Source organism: Chanodichthys erythropterus, chromosome 2 (assembly GCF_024489055.1).
Source record: "Chanodichthys erythropterus isolate Z2021 chromosome 2, ASM2448905v1, whole genome shotgun sequence".
Classification (NCBI taxonomy): domain Eukaryota; kingdom Metazoa; phylum Chordata; class Actinopteri; order Cypriniformes; family Xenocyprididae; genus Chanodichthys; species Chanodichthys erythropterus.
The window spans coordinates 22,901,656-22,925,514 of record NC_090222.1 but is presented as its reverse complement, the minus strand read 5'-3'; the positions used below and the strand labels follow the sequence as shown (position 1 = coordinate 22,925,514).

The 23,859-nt window shown below is 35.7% G+C and overlaps 1 protein-coding gene across 1 annotated transcript in view; it reads left to right on the top strand.

Moving 5' to 3' along the window:
* Positions 1-1,333: 1,333 nt before the first annotated feature.
* col6a4a (collagen, type VI, alpha 4a) overlaps positions 1,334-23,859 on the top strand; it is a 40,147-nt gene continuing 17,621 nt past the window's right edge. Inside the window, exons 1-17 of the mRNA XM_067405172.1 lie at positions 1,334-1,353; positions 1,848-1,993; positions 6,906-7,001; positions 7,873-8,463; positions 11,045-11,605; positions 12,053-12,670; positions 14,101-14,658; positions 15,351-15,905; positions 16,706-17,275; positions 17,378-17,941; positions 18,774-19,123; positions 21,983-22,061; positions 22,218-22,363; positions 22,727-22,819; positions 22,910-22,963; positions 23,596-23,667; positions 23,763-23,789. Coding sequence (XP_067261273.1) covers positions 6,926-7,001; positions 7,873-8,463; positions 11,045-11,605; positions 12,053-12,670; positions 14,101-14,658; positions 15,351-15,905; positions 16,706-17,275; positions 17,378-17,941; positions 18,774-19,123; positions 21,983-22,061; positions 22,218-22,363; positions 22,727-22,819; positions 22,910-22,963; positions 23,596-23,667; positions 23,763-23,789 — 4,914 coding nt within the window. The 5' untranslated portion in view covers positions 1,334-1,353; positions 1,848-1,993; positions 6,906-6,925. The remainder of the gene's footprint in view (positions 1,354-1,847; positions 1,994-6,905; positions 7,002-7,872; positions 8,464-11,044; positions 11,606-12,052; positions 12,671-14,100; positions 14,659-15,350; positions 15,906-16,705; positions 17,276-17,377; positions 17,942-18,773; positions 19,124-21,982; positions 22,062-22,217; positions 22,364-22,726; positions 22,820-22,909; positions 22,964-23,595; positions 23,668-23,762; positions 23,790-23,859) is intronic.

The window sequence follows — 23,859 nt, the reverse complement described above, 5'->3', positions numbered from 1 at the left end:
TTCCGAAGAAGAACGGAGGTCGTACAGGTTTGGAACGACATGAGGGTGAGTCATTAATTACATCATTTTCATTTTTGGGTGAACTTACCCTTTAAAGCTGCAGTCCGCAAGTTTTTTTGGTTAAAAATTATCCAAAATGAACTTTTTAACAAGTACATAACCACCCAGTGTTCAAAACTATCTAATTATCTTGTCTCGATTCACGACGGTTAGCTTGTAATAATGTTTTATAATAAGAACGAACTGGCGGATTTCCGCGGGAAATTCAAGCATGCAGCAGTTCCTCTGTGCGTACGTCACGTCCGTAAACAGAAAGGAGTCCCGTCGAGAGGCTCAGTTAAATCATGTGAGGATGCTGCCGGTAGCGGCAAGTTTATAGCCTTTTCTCACAGCAGTTGAAATAATTAAACTTATTTTGATGGCGGATTGTAATCCAGAAAGGTCCAAATGACAACTGCAGATTCACCCGTAGACAAAAAGCAAAAGACTTCGGACTGTGGAGTGGATACAGAAATTGAAATCTACAGTAACGCTAATACACGCTAATACACACTAAATACACAGTCACGCAATGCTGATGTTGTTAACATTAACAATTTAAGAACAATATAACCGTAATAATAATTTGCACGGTTTGGCATAATCCGAGCTAAGCGATCGTTAGATTTAATCATCATTGGCAGCGTGATTTATTGTAGGCCTAATGCTTTTTTCCTCAGTTGGTCAAAACAAAAGTGGCAGAAATGTAACTTACTTGTTCAGATGATATTTTCCAGTGAAAATTCTTATATTGGTCATACTTTCAAGACGTAGAGTCTGTGATTCTGAAGTTCAGTATCCACACCGGTGCGGTGATTGACAGCAAACATTAGATTAATCCGCGCTGACGAGCTGTGCCAAAGCACAACGCACGTACAGATAACTGTTCCGCATATGACTGCAATCGCATGTTTCAAACAGAGATGGCGACAAAGAGGAAAAACTGTTTTCATTGCATCCTCAAATGCAGCTGGATCTGATGTTTACGAGCTAATTCAATATAATCTTATAAAGTACAATTACTAATGTACTATAATTATTTTTTATTATATGTTTTGTCAGTTGCATTTGGAGCTTCATTCTTCTCATAAAACGAAATGTAACATTGATGGGAATTTGTTTATTATTATGATATTTGTAAAGTTTGAAAATAATATTCCAAAATGTTTAAGAACTCAGAGTAGAAATTAACTAATGCATGAAAAAGAAAGAAGATATGGCGGGGGAGGGGGTTCACTGAGGAGTGGTCACACAATCCATGTACAGATGTGCTCGTGCAGTGGGATTGTTGCCTCGCGCACCGACAGATGCACTGTAAGTACACGCGCTTCATTCTTGCATGCAGAGGCATTAAGCTGCATCGTGTTGTTGAAAATATCTGAGTTTTTTTTAAGTAAGAGTTGCGGGGTTGTCCTGTGTGGTGTGTGGAGAGGTATGAGAGTTTAAGGTAACTTTTATATCAATATCAATATTTATTTTTCGGGAGTTAGTGTAATATACTATAACAAATAATAATTATAATGAGAACATTTAATAATGCCATAACAGTTTATTTTTTCTGATTTTTAATTATATTTTGTTTCAAAATCAAATGTGATGAATTGGGGAAAATACTAAGATGATGAAAAAGTAGAAAAATGTTATGAGGTCTGTTGATATGTGGTTAATAAACCTGAAATCAACATATAGGCTACATTCAACCGACGCTGGGGGATATGTCTGTTGTATGTCCCATGCTTGCATGAATATAATGCATTTGCTTGTTCAGGAATGCTCTAAGATAATCCATTAACAGGAATTTCCTTCAGCTCTGAAGGCTTGCATAGCAGTGTCGCCAATCAGATAAGAGCCGGGTCTGATTTGGAAATGAGGGGGAAATGAAGTGTTGTTGCAACAGTTCCTGAGGCACATGACTGAAACTTCTCAAATACGAAATATATTCTTCATCTTTAAGGTTTGTTATTTTGAGTGGTGACTAGAATGATCCTAATTGGTAACTAAGGTGTTCAGAGGAGCTTCTAATGTGTTTGCTTGTTAGTTAGTTAATTTGGTGTATAAAGGCCAAAAAAATTGCTCTTGGGATTTAGAACACAACATAATTGCACATCTGGAGATTTAGTTAGAGATGATCATATCCATATGCTCTATTCTGTCATCATGCTTGATCAAACAAAAAACATGAGACCATAGATTGTTTATGGTATGTAACATGCAGCTGAGGGTCTGTTTGTAAAATAAGTCAGAGTAATTAAAAGAGTATCAAACCCATGTGTTTACCATGTGTTGTGCATTGCCACATGTCTGTCAGTAATTGAACTTTTGCCATTGGGGAATACAGTCCTGGTTGAGGTCCAGATTACACCATTACCAAGAAAGTAACTCTGGATTGGAGCCAGATCTAGTGCATGGAGTTTAAAAGTTTGGTTTTGACTTTTTTTTGACTCATTTTTCTTATTCTCCGTGACTTCATTCATATTGTTTATATTATACAACTATAGCATAGGGGCACAATATTCCTGTATCTCCCTTGTCACTTGTGTGCCAATGTTTATTTTTCATGTTCAGAGGTGAGGTGTAAAGTCCAGGTGTCAGAAAGTAAAAGTCCTGCCATATGTTTATTCCACCCATGAACTCAGCCAGCTGATTTCACTAATTAGTTCTACCTCCTGGCTGAAAAACTGTGCTAATTAGCAAATCCAGGTGACTGGAACAAAATACTGAGGAGGACTTTTACTTTATGAACCTGGACTGTTCCATGTTCCAGTGGTGGCATGCATGATAATGGTTTTTGATGCCTGATCTAGTGGCATGTTAACTATTTCCAAAATCACTTTGACTTATAAATTCCCCCCTGTGTGAAAATCACATTTTTAATGTTGTTTATATGTCTATGCCGTGTTATTAAAATGCTTTAAGACAAACCACAGTGCAAATTCATGTCAACACTTTAGCAATATGGTGGTTGTATCATGATGTATATTACGATGTTATGATAAACTATAAGCCTTTCTCCACTGACATTCTGAGTTGTTCAAAGCGTTTGTGAGAATACAGATTGTTAGAACGAAGCTGTCTGACTCTGAAATGGCGAACGGTAATATGGTTTGTGTAACATTAGCAACACATTATTAGCAGCTGTTTGATAACATAAGCAAAAGGCTTATCATATAATAATTACCGTTATGTGTCCAATGTTATAAAGAACGATACCATTGCGCTGTGTTAAGCTCAGTAAGTTGAGCGAGTTCATTACTGAAATGGCGCAAGCGAGTGGAGGCCGGGCCAATTTACATATTCATTGATCCGTGTGTACTAAATGAGGCAAGGTTGTAGAATTACATTCTAGCTATTCTAAAGGGCATGAAGAAAAAAGAATTTCACAGGAAAAAAATGTTTAAATATGTAATTTTGGTGATTAAAGATGAGTTTTAAGGGATAAAATTATTGACAACATGGAGACTTTAAAATCAATCAATCAATAATACATAACACTTAAATAAAATAATAAAATAAAATAAAATAATCATTACCTAAAAGAGCTGTCTAAATGCTTTCAGTTACTCATATTAGAGAAATATTGTAATGGGATGATTTTATCCATTTGATATGTTGTTGTAATAATATTTGTGTCAAACATGGCCTGACTTCTGAGATCATAAGCCAGGAAACATGCTTGAAATGAATATGCACTCAAAGATTTGCCTCAGTGAGGTGACCCGTCATGACCTCTCTGGCTTTGGTTTTCTCAGTCTGTCAACTCTTTCTTCACAGTTTAATCACTACCATGTGCACATTATTTGATCCCCCTTTCCTGATACCCTTAAATATATGGGCCCCACAACAGATTTTTCACTCAATGTATTTGTTCTCGCAGTGGGGTTTAAAATGGAAAGTTTTGGACATTATTTGTTTTTCTGTTCAATCTTTTTATCAAAACTGTTGACTTGGCATAAAACATCCATAAAAAATTAAATTTTCTTTTTGTGTGGTTTAGTGTGATTACCAGTTTGCAGTGAATTCGAGCAACAAAATAAGAGAAGCATTTGGAATCTAAATGTGCAGACTTTATTTGGCAGAAGTTTTTGTAAGTTAAGTAAGTTACTAAAATAAGTAAGATATTTTTTTTCTTTGTGATGAAAAACATCTTTTTGCTTTTAAAAAAAACCCAGATTTGTCAGAAATGTTCTTAATTTTCCTCTTCCTTTACACTTAGGCAAAAGTGTTTCAAGAACAGTGGATCACATCAAAGCATGTGATCCAGCCTGAAGCTGTAGGATTACTGAAAGAAGATGTTTGGCAGCAGATGCAAATAATTTGAATAAACAACTCAATAAAATACATATTAATGCATATAATATTAATCTTTCTTAAATCTTAATGCACAGCGTGCCTAGGTTGTCTACTCCTGGTATAGGAAGTAATAGCATAGTAAAACACAAGATATAAAAACTTCAAAGGCTATTTTGGGGAATTTTGGTGGAAATTCTTAATGAAAGACTTCTGTTAGAGAGAATTTAGTAATAAAGCAAGTCACTCTGTTAGAGCGCCTGGAACTGACATGGACACCATGTGTCTCTCATGAAGGCCATTTTATTTAGTATGAGAGAAAAAGAGCAGAATACAGATTAGATGCGATTTCCTTTGAGCTCTTGCTTTGGGACGGCAGGCACGTTTGTGACTTTGTCTGCGTAGGCCATTTGTACCGCTCACAAACATGAATAGAGCTAGATAGAAGCAAACAGACACAGATTGGCTCACAGATGGGACAGCAGAACGTAACTGAATTTGATTCATAAAAAAGAACAATAAAATTTATTGAGCATTCTCTGTCTCCCATCCTGTCCAGCCCAATATAGTAATGTTTCACCAACCAATGGCGTGAGTTAGAGTGTAACTATGTGCTATTTGACGAATGGCAGCTGGGGGGGCAGTGTTTGAAACCTGTTTGCAAACAATGTTTGTTTGGTGGTGCCACTACTGCCATCTGGAGTCAGAGTGTGGCATCACATAAAGGATATAAATGATATAAACATTTATTACATTTTGTATTTATTTTTGCTCTTAGCATCTGAAATCATTACATGGGACTATGGGAAGTCTGCCATTTATGTGGTTGTTGGGTCATTAAGGTTTGAGGTTGTGTTCTTCATGCCAATAACAGATTGGTATTCCTTTCTTCTCACCACATGAAAGAGTTTGGGTCTAGGGCAATGAGAGCTTGATGGTCTAGACAGGTCCTCATCTGACCTTAAATTTCACAGCTGCTCTGCATGTGAAACATGATCTATGCTGTCAGTCCAACACAAACATTTCTCAACAGGATTGAGAATAACCACTTTTGTTTACCCTTAATGGTAACAGCAGATAATTTATTTGGTTGTTTTTATGTTTTCAGTTCATTTGGGTAGCAGACAAACTGACAGACACATTTCAACACAATTGTTATGCTTTTCTTCATTTTGACATTTTTATCTGAATAACATTTGTGCGATTTATTCAATCAGAAGAATTTGTGATTAGTGGATGTCATTTTTTGACAATGTTTATTAGTGATCTGGGAACTAATCGCATAGAATTTATTACAACCCCGAATTCTGGAAATGTTGGGACGTTTTTTTAAATTTGATTAAATTGAACCCTAAAAGATTTTCAAATCACATGAGCCAATATTTTATTCACAATAGAACATAGATAAAATAACAAATGTTTAAACTGAACAATTTTACAATTATATGCACAAAATGAGCTCTTTTCAAAACAGTGTGAAGACATCTGGGCATCAAGGTTATGAGATTCTGGAGTTTTGGTGTTGAAATTTGGTCCCATTCTTGCCTGATATAGGTTTCCAACTGCTGAAGAGTTTGTGGTCGTCTTTGACATATTTTTCTCTATAGATAAATCTGGACTGCATGCATTCAGCACACAGACTCTTCTAAAACAAAGCCATGCTGTTGTAATAGCTGCAGTATGTGGTTTTGCATTGTCCTGCTGAAATACACAAGGCCTTCCCTGAAATAGACGTCATCTGGAAACCTTTATATACCTTTCAGCATTCATAGTGCCTTGCAAAACATGCAAGCTGCCCATACCGTATGCACTTATACACCCCCCTACCATCAGAGATGTTGGCTTTTAAACTGAACACTGATAACACGTTGGAAGATCTCCCTCCTCTTTAGACTGGAGGACATGGCGTCCGTGATTTCCAACAAGAATGTCAAATTTAGACTTGTCTGACCATAGAACACTTTTCCACTTTGAAACAGTTCATTTTAAATGAGCCTTGGCCCACAGGATACGACAACGCTTCTGGACCATGTTCACATATGGCTTCCTTTTTGCATGATAGAGCTTTCGTTGGCATCTGCAGATGGCACGGCGGATTGTGTTTACCGACAGTGGTTTCTGAAAGTATTTCTGGGCCCATTTAGTAATGTCATTGACTCTGCCTCTCTAAGACATCCCTTTTATAGCTAATCATGTTACAGACCTGATATCAATTAACTTAATTAGTTGATAGATGTTCTCCCAGCTGAACCTTTTCAAAATTTCTTGTTTTTTCAGCCATTTGTTGCCCCCGTGCCAACTTGCACACACTTTTAGCAGGCGTCAAATTTGAAATGAGCTCATTTAGTGTATAAAAGTGTAACATTTCTCTGATCAAACATTTGTTATATGATATCTATGTTCTATTGTGAATTAAATATTTCCTGATGTGATTTAAATTTTAATTTTATTAAAATTTAAAAAACATTTTCAACATTTCCAAAATTCGTGTTGTAATTGATTTCTTTAAAAATTCCATAAATAAAATAACATTTACTGGTGTTATCTTGCAACATTCATTTTTTTTTTCTTCTGTTAAGGCTTTCGGGACGCTTAGACAATGGGGAAGGCACAGGCATTTCTTTCTGCTTTATTCATTACATCATGTTTCCTTGTAAGCACTGCACAGCAAACAGGTAAACACTTTCCAGACAAATACATGCTATGACTAATTTATGGAATAATATGAGGCAAACTATGTTTTTTATAATGAATTATACAAAAAAGGTTTGTTTTCGGCTATTATTATTCTTTAAAAAAAGGAATAGTCCTCTAAAGCCATACAAAATAATTTAAGTCACTTTTGGATAGACTATTATGGACAAAATACCACAGAAAATGTAATTGATACAAATGCTGAATGTTTTGTACTTTTGTGTTTTCGACCAATTAGAGAATCATAATCATCATCGTTTTTTCTACCATTCAAAAGTTTGGGGTCAGTAATATTTTTCTTTTTGAAAGAAACTAATGATTTTATTCAGCAAGGCTGCAATAAATTTAATAGAATTGTCAGTAAAGATTTTTACATTGTTACAAAACAATTCTATTTAGAAAAAAAGCTGTTCCTTTGAATTTTTTTTTTTCATCAAAAATCTTGAAAAAATGTATCATCGTTTCTCCAAAAATATTATATAATAATAATATAATATTGATAATAATGTTTCTTGAACACCAACTCAACATATTAGAATGATTTCTGAAGGATCATGTGACACTGAAGGCTGGAGTAATGGTATATATATATATATATATATATATATATATATATATATATATATATATATATATATATATATATATATAAAAAGCATTAAAAAATCTTACTGACCCCCAGAATTATAAATGAATATATAAATGAATATATATATATATATATATATATATATATATATATATATATATATATATATATATATATATATATATATATATATATATATATATATATATACAAATATATATGTCTAGATTGTCATGTGTTGTCTATTGTACTCTCATTAATAGATTGCCTGGATGAAAAACCGCCGTATGATATTGTATTCCTTGTGGATAGTTCTAGCAGCATCGGTAATCGAGACTTCCAGGAGGTTAAGACGTTCATGCACACTTTTGTGGATGGTTTGGATATTGACCCTAATAATGTACAAGTTGGCCTTGCTCAATTCAGCAGCGATACCTACAAAGAGTTTCTGTTGGGGGACTATGCAAACAAAGCAGATCTAATTAAGAAAATCGATAACCTTCCATACCGAACAGGAGGCACGTATATGGGAAAAGCCATGAATTCCCTTAAGGACAGTTATTTCACAAGTGCGGGTGGAAGCCGTATCAATGAAAATGTGCCTCAGATTGTTATCGTGATCACAGATGGAGAATCAACCGATGATATAAAGGGACCGGCCAGAGATCTGCAACAGAAGGGTATTATTATGTTTGCTATTGGTGTCGGTCCCACCAATATGACTGAGTTGAAGACTATAGCCAGCAGCCCACCTGAGCGTTTTGTGGTTAATATCGACAATTACCAAGCACTGCAAGGACTGACAACCACCATGAAAGAGATAGTCTGTATCTTGATGAGGGATCAGGGGAAAGGTAAGTTAATGAATTCTGTTCATAAAAGTCAACAAGTCTGTTTACATCTGATATCTAAATCTGTCTCTGGTGATCTAATCACAAGTGGTTTAATTTTAGTTTAATTTTAAGTTTAATTTTAGTTTAAGTTTTAGTAATTTTGTTTATTGTATTTGTTTTTTTTGGGGTTTTTTTAAGAGTTCTATATAGCTTTGATATATTTTTTTTTATTTTGGTTTTAGTAACTTTAGAATTTCAGAAAAAAAAAAGCATGAGATCCCACCCTCCTTTCAGAGTTCTTTCCAAAGCCACGCCTCCTTCAAAAAACACAAACGCACACAGCAGAGTCTGCAAAGCATCGCAAGAGATGGTGTTAAATTACCTCATGTCTCAAAGCACATAATATTAGAATAAAAATTAACATAAACAACTTACAGAGCTCTTACTTGTACCATCTGACTGCTGGTACAAGTAAGAGCTCTGCTCTGGATTAATTTCAGTCTTGATAGTACTGACATAGAAACGCACAAATCCTGAGACTGAGAGCGTGTTGCCATCTCCTAATTATGTGAACACAGCATAAGTTTATTTTATTTCAGGAGGAAATACAAAGTTTTTGCATGAAACTCTAGATGGCACTGGCTGATAGGTCCTTAACTCATTTGGTAGCGATCATATTATTATCTACATAGCGCAGCTGATTGGTTGCTGTGGTATCATGCTAAGGCTACTGTAGCTAATGTACTTCTTAATAACCCTGATTTTTTTTTTTAAAAAACTCACCCGTCTGTAGTATTAATAATCCTTAAGACACTGATTAGCTGGTTAAGATGTTTTTGATTAGGGTTGAAGTTAAATGGCCAATAGGTGGCGGCAAGTTACTGTCTTTACGAGTTAGTCATTCATTCAAACATCTCGTTCAAATGGGAATACACTCTTGTGTTGCTCGGAGATGAGTTATATTTATTGCTATATTGATTTATACAACAGCTCAATAAACATTTGCAATCGATAATGGGGTGTGCTTTATAATTTTATAATCTCAGTGCTAAAATGTGATAAAATATATAAACCAACACCCTTGTCAATGACATACTGTACATGGAAGACAAAATCTATAAAATTGTTTAAAGGAAAAAAATACATGACAAAATATGGAGACAGTTTACAATTACGAGCAATATACCATGATCTAAACAACTGCGATGGCACATCTTACTTTAACTGTAATTCACGAGAAGATATATTAGGCCTTATATGTTATATTCTCTTGTGCAAAAGACAACAAGCAAGCATATTATTATTATATGAATACTAAAAATATGCAGCATAGTGGCAGTTGCGTTTCGCGGTGCCATGTCCAGTGGTAGGTGCATTAAAGGTGAATATAACAGTGATGGATCATCAGGCAGGCACAACTGTGACAGTTTGTCATTAAGATGGTGAATTTAACAATAAAAGATTGTCCAGGTAGACGTATATACCGGCAACAGGTCGAGTTGCAGGCACATATACAGTATAACGATACTTTTACCCCAGCTCAGAAATTGCCTGCTGTGACGGTTATCTTATATTGTATGTGTGAGCATCAGTAGACATGAGTCACATTAAAGTGATGTCATCTCCCTCTCTTCGATTGATTAGCTAGAGGAGGAGCTGTCAATCTACAACTAGTGGACCAATAGTGACGCTTTAGCCCGCCCTAATTTACATGAAACTCAAACTGCAACATTTGGAAAAGCAAGAACGTAGAAAGAACAGCAAAGAGAAAAACAGCACAAGCATACAAAAGAGTAAAATATGAGCAGAAAATGTAAGAAAGCACAAAGTACAGAGTAATAAAATCAAGGAAAACTTTCAAGAACACACAAACACAAGTTTAAGATTAATGTGTTTAAAGTTTTAATTCATGCTGGTTATTTTTTTAAATGCACTTTTAATTTTTCTATTCTCGATTACTATATTTTGATCCGTAACCAAGTTGTTTGGTATTCTGGGGCCATATTCACAAAACATCTTAAAGGAACACTCCACTTTTTTTGAAAATAGGCTCATTTTCCAACTCCCCTAGAGTTAAACAGTTGAGTTTTACCGTTTTCGAATCCATTCAGCCGATCTCCGGTTCTGGCGGTACCACTTTTAGCATAGCTTAGCATAGTTCATTGAATCTGATTAGACCGTTAGCATCGCGCTTAAAAATGACCAAAGAGTTTTGATATTTTTCCTATTTAAAACTTGACTCTTCTGTAGTTAAATCGTGTGCTAAGACCGACAGAAAATGAAAAGTTGCTATTTTCTAGGCTGATATGGCTAGGAACTATACTCTCATTCCGGCGTAATAATCAAGGAACTTTGCTGCCGTATCATGGCTGCAGCAAGGGTCATCTTGTGCATCTTGTGCCATCTTGTGCATGACAAAGCATTCTTAAATGTGTTTTTAAAAGCATTCTGTGTTAATGGCCCCTTATTGACTTTTATCTTATCCTTGAGAAAATGATCATCACTGCTGATGGTGGTTTACTGTGTAATATATTTCATATTCATGTATATATGTGCAAATACATAAAATAATTGTTGATTCTTCATTGTTTCTCTGTTTCAGCTCTTGCCCCAAAGTTTGCTGATATATTTGTCCTTGTGGATAGTTCTGCCCAGAGTAAGACACAGCAGATGAAGGATCTTCTCACCCTAATGGCTGACCAGCTCCAAGTGGGCGATGCATCTCATAAGATCGCGGTGGCTCAGTTTGGCGAGGATGTTGTCAACCATTTTATGTTCAATGACTACCAAGACACGGATAAAGCCATAGAATACATAAATCGGTTCGAGCCCAGGCCCAAAGGAGAGCGAAAAATAGGAAAAGCCATAGATTTTGTTCACGATTATATTCGTAACACAAAGTCTGGCAGCAGAATTGCTGAAGGCTACAAGCAATTTCTGCTAGTGCTGAGAACAGGGAACTCATACGACTCCACTGTGAGGTCCATACAAACAATGAATAATGAGGATATGAAAGTTATTGATATCAGATTTGAAGCAGATTTACAATACCTGTCACCTTATATAAATGCTTTCTATGTTGACCAGAGTGCTGCAATTGATAATGTTGCTTCAGACATCATAAAAATTATTCAGGAAACAGAAATTTTCAATGTTACAGGAGGTTAGTTTGCCTTAGATTTCCTTTATTTTAACTATAATTATGAATTATAGGTTATTAAAGGTGCATTAAGTAAGTTTGACATAAGAAATAGTGGGTCATGCCCCTCATAGTGGATACAATGTTAAGATCCTGACAATATTTTGCAGTTCAACCAGATCAAACTTCAACTCAAACTTCGATATTTACCAAAAAACGTTAACAGTGCACACAGAATACAACAATTCTAAAAAAAAACAAAAACAAAAAAAACAATACATGACATGACCTATTTACGTTGACCTATTTATGTAAGTCAGCATTATAACGAATACTATCGTATTCTGAACATTGCCTTAAAAATTTTATTACTTCATGCACTTTTGAATTTTCTTCATTACTGTTCAATTTTACCACAGTATTTTTCCACTAGTTTACATATATTAATGAATTTCTATTGTCTTCAAACAGACTGCAAATCAGCCCAAGTGGCGGATATTGTGTTTATTGTGGACGAATCGGGTAGTATCACCACACCCAACTTTGAACTGATGAAACGCTTCCTCGACCGCACAATTAGTGGTCTAGAGGTGAACCCTGACAGTGTGAGGGTGGGATTGGTACTTTACCATGAAAGACCCAGTGCTGAATTCTACCTGGATACATTTGATAACAAGAATGACATTCTGAACTATGTTAAAATCATACCATACAGAGGCGGAGGAACCGCAACAGGTGCAGCCCTGAAGTTTGCAAAGGACAATCTCTTTACTAAGAACAGGGGCAGCAGGAAATATCTTGGTGTTAAGCAGATTGCTGTTGTCCTCACTGATGGCAAGTCACAAGATGATGTAACCGACACAGCTGCTGAGCTGAGGCGCTCGGGAGTCACTGTATATGCCCTTGGGGTGAAGGATGCTAGTGTGGAGGAGCTCACAAAAATTGCATCCCACCCTGAAAGGGAGTTTATGTTCAATGTGGAAAGTTTTCTGATGCTTGGTTCACTGGAGAAAAACCTCAGAAAGAGCCTTTGTAAGGTTGTGGTCAATAGAGGTTTTGACAAGAATGATAGATTCCTCTTAAAACAAGGTAAACTTAAGTAAATGTGTGATAATGAGTTAAATTTGTCATTAGTTAAAAGTTCGTTGTGCATGCTACTCTTTAACTTCCTACATTGCTGAAGCATGACATAGGGGGAGTGCGGGGCACAAAGTAACACCTTTTGACTTTCTCAGTTTGTGTAAATTTACTTGGGGTTGAGAGTTTTTATTTTTTCCCACATTGATTTCACACATGTCCAGTACAATTATGTGTTTTGTTTTATTAATACAGTGTAACTTTTTTCTTCATTTGCCCCAAAAAAATGGAAGTGAAATGTGACAACATGCCCCACGTGTGGGATACACTGTAACATGTGAGGGACACATTGTAACATGACCATACAACAGCTTAAAATGTTATCTGATCTAATCAAAGAAATATACAACAAAAACTAAAACATTTTGTCAATAAAATACAATTATTTTTCATATAAAATAATTACATTTTTTAATTATTAAAAACATTAATTATTTGACAACAAACACTGCAAAATACAGCTATACAACACAGTCATACAAACATAATAATAATTATTAATTTCTGAACATCTCATGGTTTGTCAGTAGAATTCATTAAAGTATAGAATAGAGTGGCATAGTTCCAATAGCGGCACATTGTAACGTAGTGTTATCTTCTGCTGGTTAGATCAGCATTAAAGAACCATCTCAACTGTTAAATAACAGATATAAGATTAAAATAATATCAGATTTGTCTAATTTTAAATAAACACAAAAAATAGAGATGGAAAATTAACTTAGAAATGTACTTGGTTAACTTAGTTGTGCTATGGTTAAATAAATGTTCAGTAATATCTTCCAAAGATTTTTCTCGATATAGTGTTGATATGGCAACTAGTAAATACACTGCGTTTCGTCATGCTGGCATGTGTGGAAAGTTTTAAACCATGTGTGTTACATCTAACCCTGGGTTACTTTGTGCCCCGCGCTCCCCTATCAATGTGTTTGTTTGATGTGACTGGTTGATAAATTAGAAATTTCACACTATCCATTTTCTAAATCTATGATATCAGTCTTATTTTGAATGATTCCATGAGTATGAAATTTTTAAAAAAATAAGTGTTTACCTCATAATTTTTATTCAAAATGTCATAACTCGATCTTCCATTGAAGCTTCAGACTTCTCTCTGGTAATGTAGGCTGTGCCAGATTTTTAACTATATGCATTTTACAAACGTTTTATGGAATGGTCAGGGGAGAATCTTGTAAATGATACCAATAACATTATTCATAATTTATTACTTTTTTCAAACTTTTTTATTGGTTTATTATTTTTAATATTATAATACACTTAACTTTACAGAGTTACAGAGTTCATAAAGAAATTTAGTATGTTACAAGTATGTTATGCCTTTGTTTTCCCCTACTTATAATTTCTCGTAATTCAATTCTCACTTTTAGGATGTGTGAACACGGAGGAAGCAGACATTTATTTCTTGTTGGACCACTCTGTCAGCACTCGTGCCGACTTAGAAGATGTGAAGAAATTTATCTTGGGCTTCCTGCAATCATTCAACATCGGACCAGATCGAGTACGCGTGGGAGTTGCTAAAGTCAACCGTGATCCGACTCTACAATTCAGCCTGATGGAGCACAAAAACAGAGCCTCTTTAGAAACAGCTGTGAAGAACATCATTCGACCTAGTGGAGGCACAGAGACAGGCAAAGCACTAACTTATGTGGCTGATCTTTTCAATCAGGCTAAAGCATCCCGTCCGACTAAGGTGCAGGAGATTCTCATTGTCATTACTGATAAGAAATCCCAAGATGACGTGAGTGTACCAGCGGCAGAGCTGAGGATTCAGGGTGTTTCAGTCTATGCCATTGGAGTTAAGAATGCCAGCCAGGATGAGCTCTTGATGATGGCAACTGACGAAACAAAGAACTTCTATGTGCCCACCTATGATGCCCTGAATTCCATCAAGAGTGAAATTGTCACAGATATTTGCTCACAAGAGGGTAAGACTAATCAATCATAGATATACTGCAACAAGCAAAAAAACAAATTGTGTCTATTTTTTAATTGGATTAAAACAAGCTCAATTTAGACAAACATATGAAAAGTTTAATTAAAGATACACTACACATTCAAAACTTTGAAGTCAGATTTTTTTTTTAAATAAATAAATGATTAAATTAACCAGGGATGCATTAATTTGATTAAAATTGACAGTAAAGGCATTTGCAAATGTTACAAAAGATTTCTATTTCAAATAAATGCTCTTTTCAACTTTCTGTTTATCAAAGAATTAAAAAAATTATCACTGTTTCCACAAAAATATAACCATATATATATATATATATATATATATATATATATATATTAAAACAAGTTTTTAGAAATTAGTTTTAAATTAGAAAACTTATTTTAAATTGCAATAATATTTCAGAATAATACTGTTTTTACTGTATTTTTGATCAAATAAATGCAGCCTTATAAGAAATTTGAATTATAAACATTTAAAAATCCTTCCGACCCAACATTTTTAATATAGTTGCTGATATAGTTTGACATCCAAGTCTTATCTCACACAATTTATGTTATCAATTATTTTATTTTAAATTTTAAGTATGTTAGATATATTTACTGGAAAACAAGAAGAAACTCTAACTAATTTTTTTCCTTTCTTTTCTATCTTTTCTTTCTTTAGCCTGCAAGAACAGGGTGGCCGATGTCATGTTTTTGATTGATGGTTCTACTAGCATTCGTGAAAATGACTTTAAATTAATGAAGACTTTTATTACCAAAGTTGCAAATGGTACCGTTATCGGCAAAGATAGTGTGCGCATTGGCGTTGTTCAGTATAGTGATAATCCAAAGGATGAATTTGCCCTGGATCGGTTCTATGACAAAGATAAAGTAGAGAAGAAGATAAAGAACATTACACAGATGACAGGGAACACATACACAGGAAAAGCACTCGAGTTCATTTCAAAGTATTTCGATGCACCCAGCGGTCGGCCTGACGTTCCACAGTTCCTTATAGTTATCACAGATGGGGAAGCTCATGATGCTGTCGCCATGCCTGCCAAGGCCATCAGAGACAAGGGTGTCAGCATCTTCTCAATAGGTGTGGGCGAAGCAGTCACCGAACAGTTGGAGGAAATCAGTGGAACTCGAGAAAAAGTGTACACGGAGAAGAATTTTGATGCACTCCAGTCCATAGAAAAAAACCTCCAATTCAAGCTCTGCAGCCCTGAGACAGGTGAATCATTAAATGTTACTAAAATGCTACTGTATGCCACATATATTGCACATCTCTGTTGAAAAGTAAGTAAAAGTTTTGTATGCTGTTTATTCAAGGTTTGGCAAAATTTAGAATTGATCTATTTATTTCATTAGTTGGAATGTGCATTCCACAGGAAGTTGAATTAGAATTTGAATTGGATTGAGAGGAAGTGGAATTTGCTGATTTATAATTCCAAGAAATGCAACAGGTAATGGCATTCTGGGAAATTAAGAGTTTTCCACCTTGATTAATTAATTGAGTTAAAGTTAATTCATCAAATGTACAAGTATTAAATTCTTTAGGTCTATTTTGTAAACAGTTTTAAACTTTCAGACAAGACTCTGTCAATCCATCATTCAGAGTTTATCTTGATTAACCTTCTAGTTAAAAAAAATATATATTTTAATTATATGAATTTTACTTCCTTAAATTCACATTTGAATTGCAATTCTGCATCCTGTTAGTTACCCATTTAAAATTCACTAAAATTCAAACATTCTGGGGTGCCTTTCCCAAAGCGAACTGTGGTCATAAGTTCCGTCGTTACCAATAGAGTTTATTGGGACTTATGACCATAGTTGACTAACGATGCTTTCAGGAAATGCACCCCTGGTTGAATAAAACATTTTGCTGGTGAACAACAAAGCAATGACCAGCATCAAGCAAGCACGAGAATAAACCAACTTGGACCAGTAATTCATGCTGCTTTAAGCTAGTCTTGGTGTACATGATACCTTTTTGGAATATCGATAAACTTTTTCTCATTTTACCTGTAGGTTGTCCGAGGAAACAGGCAGATGTGATCTTCTTGGTGCAGTGCACCAGACGGATTCCTTTTCAAGATTTGGAAATCATTAAAAACTTTTTAATTTCCGTGGTGAACAGCACACAGATTGGGGACCGTCTAGTTCGCTTTGGTGTTATTGTCTACTCAGACACTCCAAATCAATTCTCTTTAAACCAGCACAACACTAAACGTCAGGTACTGGAGGCCATAACAAACTTGAAGTCCCCAACTGGAAACAGAGATACAGCGAAAGCTCTTGGATACTCGCTTGCTTATTTCAATGATGCAAATGGTGGGCGTTCGAAACAAGGCATCACTCAAATGCTATTTGTGATCACGGACGGTGATGCTAAAGACAGAGAAAACCTACCTGCAAGGGCTGAGGAGTTTGCTGCCAACCGTATAAATGTATATGGAATTGGAGTGGCCAGAGCTCAAGATAGTGAGCTGGAGATGATTACCAAGAACAAAAACAAAATCTTTCATGTTGACAATTACAAGGGCCTTCAGGATCTGCAGAAGAACATCTCAGGAGTGCTCTGCAATGCATCCAAACCAGGTAAAAGCTTTTTCTTCAGACCTTAAGAACTTGAATGACTTATTTAGATTTATCGAAATGATCAGTACTGGATCGTCTCAGTTTGATTGTTCTGTCTTGCAGAATGCCGGAACGAAGGAGCTGACCTGGTGTTTCTGATTGATGGATCTAAAAGCATCAGCAATAAGTCATGGAATACTATGATTACATTCTTGCTAAATGTTGTGAACAACCTCCGTATTACTCCAGAACGCTTCAGAATCGGTGTAGCCCAGTTCAGCACCTCATATCAGAAAGAGTTCTACTTGAATGAGTATGAAGATGTAGATGGGGTGAAATCAGCAATTCAAAGAATTAGCCAAATGAAAGGAAAAACATTCATTGGACAAGCTCTGCGTAACGTTGTGGAATTCTTCCAGGAAAGCAAAGGGAGTCGCAAAAAGAGACGCGTACCACAGAATCTCGTACTCATCACTGATGGCGTTTCATCAGACAAAGTGAACAAAGCAGCTGATGATCTCCGACGCAACCAAATTAATGTTTTTGTGATTGCAATTGGGGCTTTCTCGCAGTCACAGCTCACCTATATTGCCGGGTCACAGGATAGGTTATTCACAGTGCATAGCTTCAACTACCTTAATCTGGCAACAGCACCATTTGTTGATTCCATTTGTGATGCACCAACAAGTGAGTAGAGGTGCCAGTGTTTCTGTGTGATATTAAATTGTAGCACGTTGAAACACCAACTAGAAATATTGTAAACTTGTGGCATATTGGATATGGGCTGATATTATATATATATTTTTTTTAATGTATCGGTCGACACCAAATTAAATTGTAGCACACTGAAAATAATCTGGAATATACCTTCAAGAGAATGTTTATCATTATTATAATAATTTTTTACTTTATTTGTTGATATTGATAGGACATTGAAAATAACCTGGAATACACCAAACTAGAATTCACAGTATATGATACCATTTTGGTTACTGGCCCATATTAGAGATTTTTTTAATTGGTCGACAAAAATCTAAATTGTAGCATGTTGAAAATAACCTGGAGTTTACCTTTAAGAGAAACACCAAACTAGGAATGCAAAGTATATTTATACCATACTGGTTATAGGTCAATATTTTTTTACTTCATTGGTTGATATTGATATTTAATTATGCATGTTTGTGTCTTCAGTTTTTACATTTATCTTAATTATCACTTAAAGTTCCAATAACAAGTAATTTACTGTTAAATGTAATCTTTAGCAAATATCTAAATAGATTTTTCACACTGCACATTATAATGTTGTGATACCTAAATTCACTTTTAGCATTTAGAACGATTGATTAAAGTTTTTTTATGTTTATTTTTGATTAAATTAGACAAAATAGGATAGAATTTTATTATCAGCCACTTATTAGCCATGGAAAATAATTGTTGGTTTATGAATTGTGAATTTGAGCATTGATAGCGTTCAACTTATCCTTATTATAACACATGAATTCTATTTCTCTTTTTATAGGTTGTACTATTGACATTGGCATCGGATTTGATAACTCCCGCACCAGTTCAAGCTCTCGATCAATCTTTAAAGACCAGAAAAGGCTGCAGGCCTACCTGCCTGAGATCATCCGCTACATTTCAGTTGTGCACAAGTTGTGCTGTGTCACCCAACCAACCCTCAATACCAATGTAGGCTTTCGATTGGTTGATGCTAATGGAGAGAAGCTGGATGATTTTTCCTTCGAAGAGTACAATGAAGGTGTGGTACAAAAAGTGATGAAACTGCAAACTTCCAAATCTCTGAAATTCAACACTCAGCTTTTAAGCTCTTTTGAGGAGAAGTTCAGAGCGTCCACTTCTTATACAAAGGTGAGAATAGCAGTAAGAAAACCTTCCATATCTGAAAAAATACACTAATTGAACAGGCTGTAATTTCTTAAAGGGATAGTTCACCCAAAAATTAAAAAAAAAAAAAAAAATCTGGTGTTAAAGGTACAATTTGTGATATTTTTTTTCCGCTAGAGGTCGCTAGAAGCCTATTCAAAACAAAGGCGTAGATTGATGACGCCAAGTTTTAGAGCGGAAACTTGAGACATAAGGGCTGCGTCTGAAAACCTAGGTAGCTGTCTTGCTGCCTCGCTATCTTATAAGAGAATGACTTGTACAGCAGCGTTTGTGCATGAAGGTGCCTCACGAAACTGATTTCGGACAGACTTCTGAGGCAGTGTAACATTTTAATGATCTCCAGCAATATAGCGTGAGCTTTGGTGAGGACTAAACAAATATTTAATTATTACAGTAATAATTTCTCAAAAGAAATGATATCAACATTGAAATATGTTGATCAAAATCGTACATTTGTACAAAAACTGAGCAGCAAACGCAACTTTCGGACGCCATCTTTATTTTTCTAGCTCAATTGTCACAGAATGGAAAGCACAGGATTGTGGGATATCAAAAGCAGCTAAGGATACATCTATGCTTCCTTCAAAAATCGATCAGATGAAGGTATCTCATGAGACAGGAAGTGAAGCTAACATTGGATTCGGACGTGCCTTGATGCCTTACTACCTTGAAATGTGTCCTTGTAAGGCAGCATTTACCAGTTTTCGGACGCAGCCGTGGTCTCCATCTCAACAGACGGTGCAAAAGAATAGGGATTGGAGTCTGGAAGAACTCATGTTCGTGGATGCGATTATTAACGTTACTGTAGTATGAAGCAGAGCAGGACCGAGTGTTGCTGGAGCGATTGATCAACACACGCCTCACGAGCAGCGGGACTTTTATTATGACATAGTCGCCGGCGCCGCTTCCGCTTTTCCGGTCATGAGTTTACGGGAGCTGTCCTTGTCGACAGAACCAGCGGCAGATGGTAAACAGTAATTATGTTCCATAAATAAGTAACATAATCCACCATAAAACGTGCAAGAAGTAAATAAGGAACTGCTTGAAGCAAGGTAGTAGTTAGCTGGACGTTAGACACTACTTCCGCATTTGTCCACGGCACTGTTGTCATGTGGTTTCTACGTCAGTAAAAGCGGTAACAAAGTTAACTGACGTCATTGACAGGCGACTGCACTGCCCCGTGTCACGGTTTAGAATGGGAATTTCCACATGATTTACAAGTAGTTGAAAACATTAGAGATATTGTTAGTAATCAGCTGGACAAAATATATAACACTAGCCTAGTGGTTTTTGGATATTTTACTGCAAAAATTGTACATATTGTACCTTTAATTACTAATTAAAGGAATAGTTCACCCAAAAATGAAAATTTGATGTTTATCTGCTTACCCCCAGTGCATCCAAGATGTAGGTGACTTTTTTTCTTCAGTCGAACGCAAATTATGATTTTTAACTGCAACCGCTGCCCTCTGTCAGTCGAATAATAGCAGTAGATGGGAACTTGAACAATAAGAGTCGAAAAAACTTCCATAGACAAGTCCAAATTAAACCCTGCGGCTCGTGACGACACATTGATGTCTTAAGACACGAAGCGATCGGTTTGTGCGAGAAACCGAACATTATTTATATAATTTTTACCTCTAATACACCACTATGTCCAACTTCGTTCAGCTTCCTGTTAGTGAGGTCAAAAAACGCGTTGTGATGACGGAAGTGATGTCTCGCCCATATACTTCAATGAGCGCGAGACATCACTTCCGTTGTCAGAGCGCGATCAGACCTCACTAGCCGGAACGAACGAAGTTGGACATAGTGGTGTATTAGAGGTAAAAAATGATATAAATACTGTTCGGTTTCTCGCACAAACCGATCGTTTCGTGTCTTAGGACATCATTGTGCCGTCACGAGTCGCAGGGTTTAATTTGGATTTGTCTATGGAAGTTTTTTCGACTCTTATTGTTCAAGTTCCCAATCACTGCTATTATTTGACTGACAGACGGCAGCGGTTGCAGTTAAAAATCATAATTTGCGTTCGACTGAAGAAAGAAAGTCCTCTACATCTTGGATGCCCTGGGGGTAAGCAGACAAACATCAAATTTTCATTTTTGGGTGAACTATCCCTTTAATTATCTGAAGAGACATAATAATCGCTTTATATGATAAACAGATTAAATTTATGCTTTCATTCACATATAAACTTCAATGTTTGCTTGATGTGCAAGAACCAATGAGGTTCATTCTCGTGTTATGCAGCACCTTTGAGATTCTGCAACAACCAATGAGTTTTGTTCTTGCGTGTCAAGCAGGTGGAAGGGAGCTTCTGTTTTTGTTTGCTGATCAATGTTTATTTGTAAATAAGTGCCTAAATTAAATCTGTTCATCATATAAAGCGATCGAGTCTCTTCAGAAAATTTTGACTAAACCATTAATTTCATATGGATTAGTTTTATGATGTCTTTATGAACTTTTTAAATATGAAGTGGTAATTGTGTAGCTGTCAATGGAGGGACAGAAAGCTCTTAGATTTTATCAAAAAAGATCTTCATTTGTGTTCTGAAGATGAACAAAAGTCTTACGGGTTTGGAACGACATGAGGGTGAGTAATTAATGACAGAATTTTCATTTCTGGGTGAATTAACCCTTTAAGGATACCACTGGAATTGATAGTGATAGACATAGACATTAGATAGACATTATGCTAGACCGAGACCGACCAACCACTATAAACCAACCTAAACCAACCTGAACCAACATGGATATTCATATTCAGAAACTTGGTACTTTCATCAAGGAAGAAAGTTTTTCTTTGATTTCTGTTCTTAGGTGCTGATCATCTTTACAGATGGGTTGGATGAGCCTGTTGATAGACTTCTGCCTGCTGTCAAAAACCTCAGGACGAGTGGTACAGTGACATTTAATTTCTTCAGAAACTCTTTACTTTGTTCAATAGCTTTTCAACAAAAACAACTTCATACAGTATGTTAAACTTTTCCAGAAGAGCCTGGTTCAAATTAAAGGCTAATTATGTTTGCTAAAATTCCTTTTGTTATATACACAGGTGTAAAAGCACTGCTGACTGTGGCGTTGGATGGATTTAAAAGCACTGCTGACCTGCAGAGACTGGAGTTTGGACGAGGGATGCACTACAAGAATCTTCTCTCTATCGGCATGCAGAATGTGGCCAGTGTCATGCAGAAAGAGATTGTAAGTCAGTTTAAATGGCAATAAACCAAATCATAGACAAAAGGATGACACTTTGAGAGCATTTTTACTGCTATGAGAAATGTATTATTTGTCACATGAAATATACTGTATTGAAGCAGATTAGCTGCCTTATGGGTTGTCTTAGTAATTCCAACAGTGTTTTGACTGCTGTGTAAATAAATGGCTTCCTGTGGGTGGGAGTGTGAGGCTCTCTAAGAGGAAAGGGAAATTTGAGTTTTAAAGAGTGCTAAAGAAAGATATCAGGATGTCAAGTGCCTGGTTTAACATATCAACAGTCATTTTGTAACATAAAACACATTCTTCTGAGTTTTTCTCTTTCGATTGCTTTCTTCCAATTCGCAGGATACAATTCTCTCAAGGGAGTGCTGTAACGTGTTGTGTAAATGCATTGGTCATGAGGGACCACATGGAAATCTGGGTCGTCCAGGGTTTAAGGTGATAAGAAGACTTATGACTGAAGATTTACTGAACAATATGTGAAAATGCAGATACGTGTTTAATTTGTCTTACTGTACTGCTGATCAGGGGTTTCCCGGAATGAGCGGGCTTCCTGGTTACCCTGGAGAAGAAGGAGGGCCTGTAAGTTCTTCAATTTACATTTGTAATATTTTTACTGAATTTCATGAGACAATGCCCTTTGAGCCTTTGGTGGTGTTTGTGTTCATAAAGTGGTAACACATTTTGTTGTAATAATATTACACTTCTATTTCAAATAAATGCTGTTCTTTTGAAGTTTCTATTCATTAAATAAAAAAAAAAATTGATAATAATTAGAAATCTTACTTGTGTACCAAATCGGCAAATTAGAATGATTTCTGAAGGATCATTCAGCTTTGCATCACAGAAATAAATTACATTTTTTTATTTTTATTTTTTTATATATATACATTAAAGCAGAAACAGTCATTTAAATGTTAATAATATTTCACAATGTTACTGTTTTTCACTGAATGTTTGATCAAATAAATGCAGCCTTGATGAGAATAAGATACGTCTTTCAAAATCATTAAAAAACCTTACCATCTCCATACTTTTGAATGGTCATGTATTTGTGAGAAGTACTATTCATTTAGTGTAGAATTAGTTTTAAACAATAAAGTCACTTAGCGCACCTTTAAACTATGTAACCTCTTTTAATACATAAATATATAATGAGTATACTAAAATACTGACATCCTATGACCTTCATGTGCAATGCATGTGTGTTTCAGGGTGAGAGAGGGCTTCCTGGTTTGAATGGAACTCGAGGACATCAGGGATGCATTGGAAGTAGAGGTATAAAGGTAACAGTGCAATGTCTTCTCTTATTGAGTCTTTGAGTTTTTTTGGGTGCTGAAACATTGCAACATTAATCTTTGGCTGTTTTTCTGTTCTTCAGGGTGGCAGAGGCTACAGAGGTGACAATGTGAGTTCTTTCATAAGGCTATGGACACTGATGTTTACATAAACATTTAAGCTTTGGGGAGAGAGAGAGA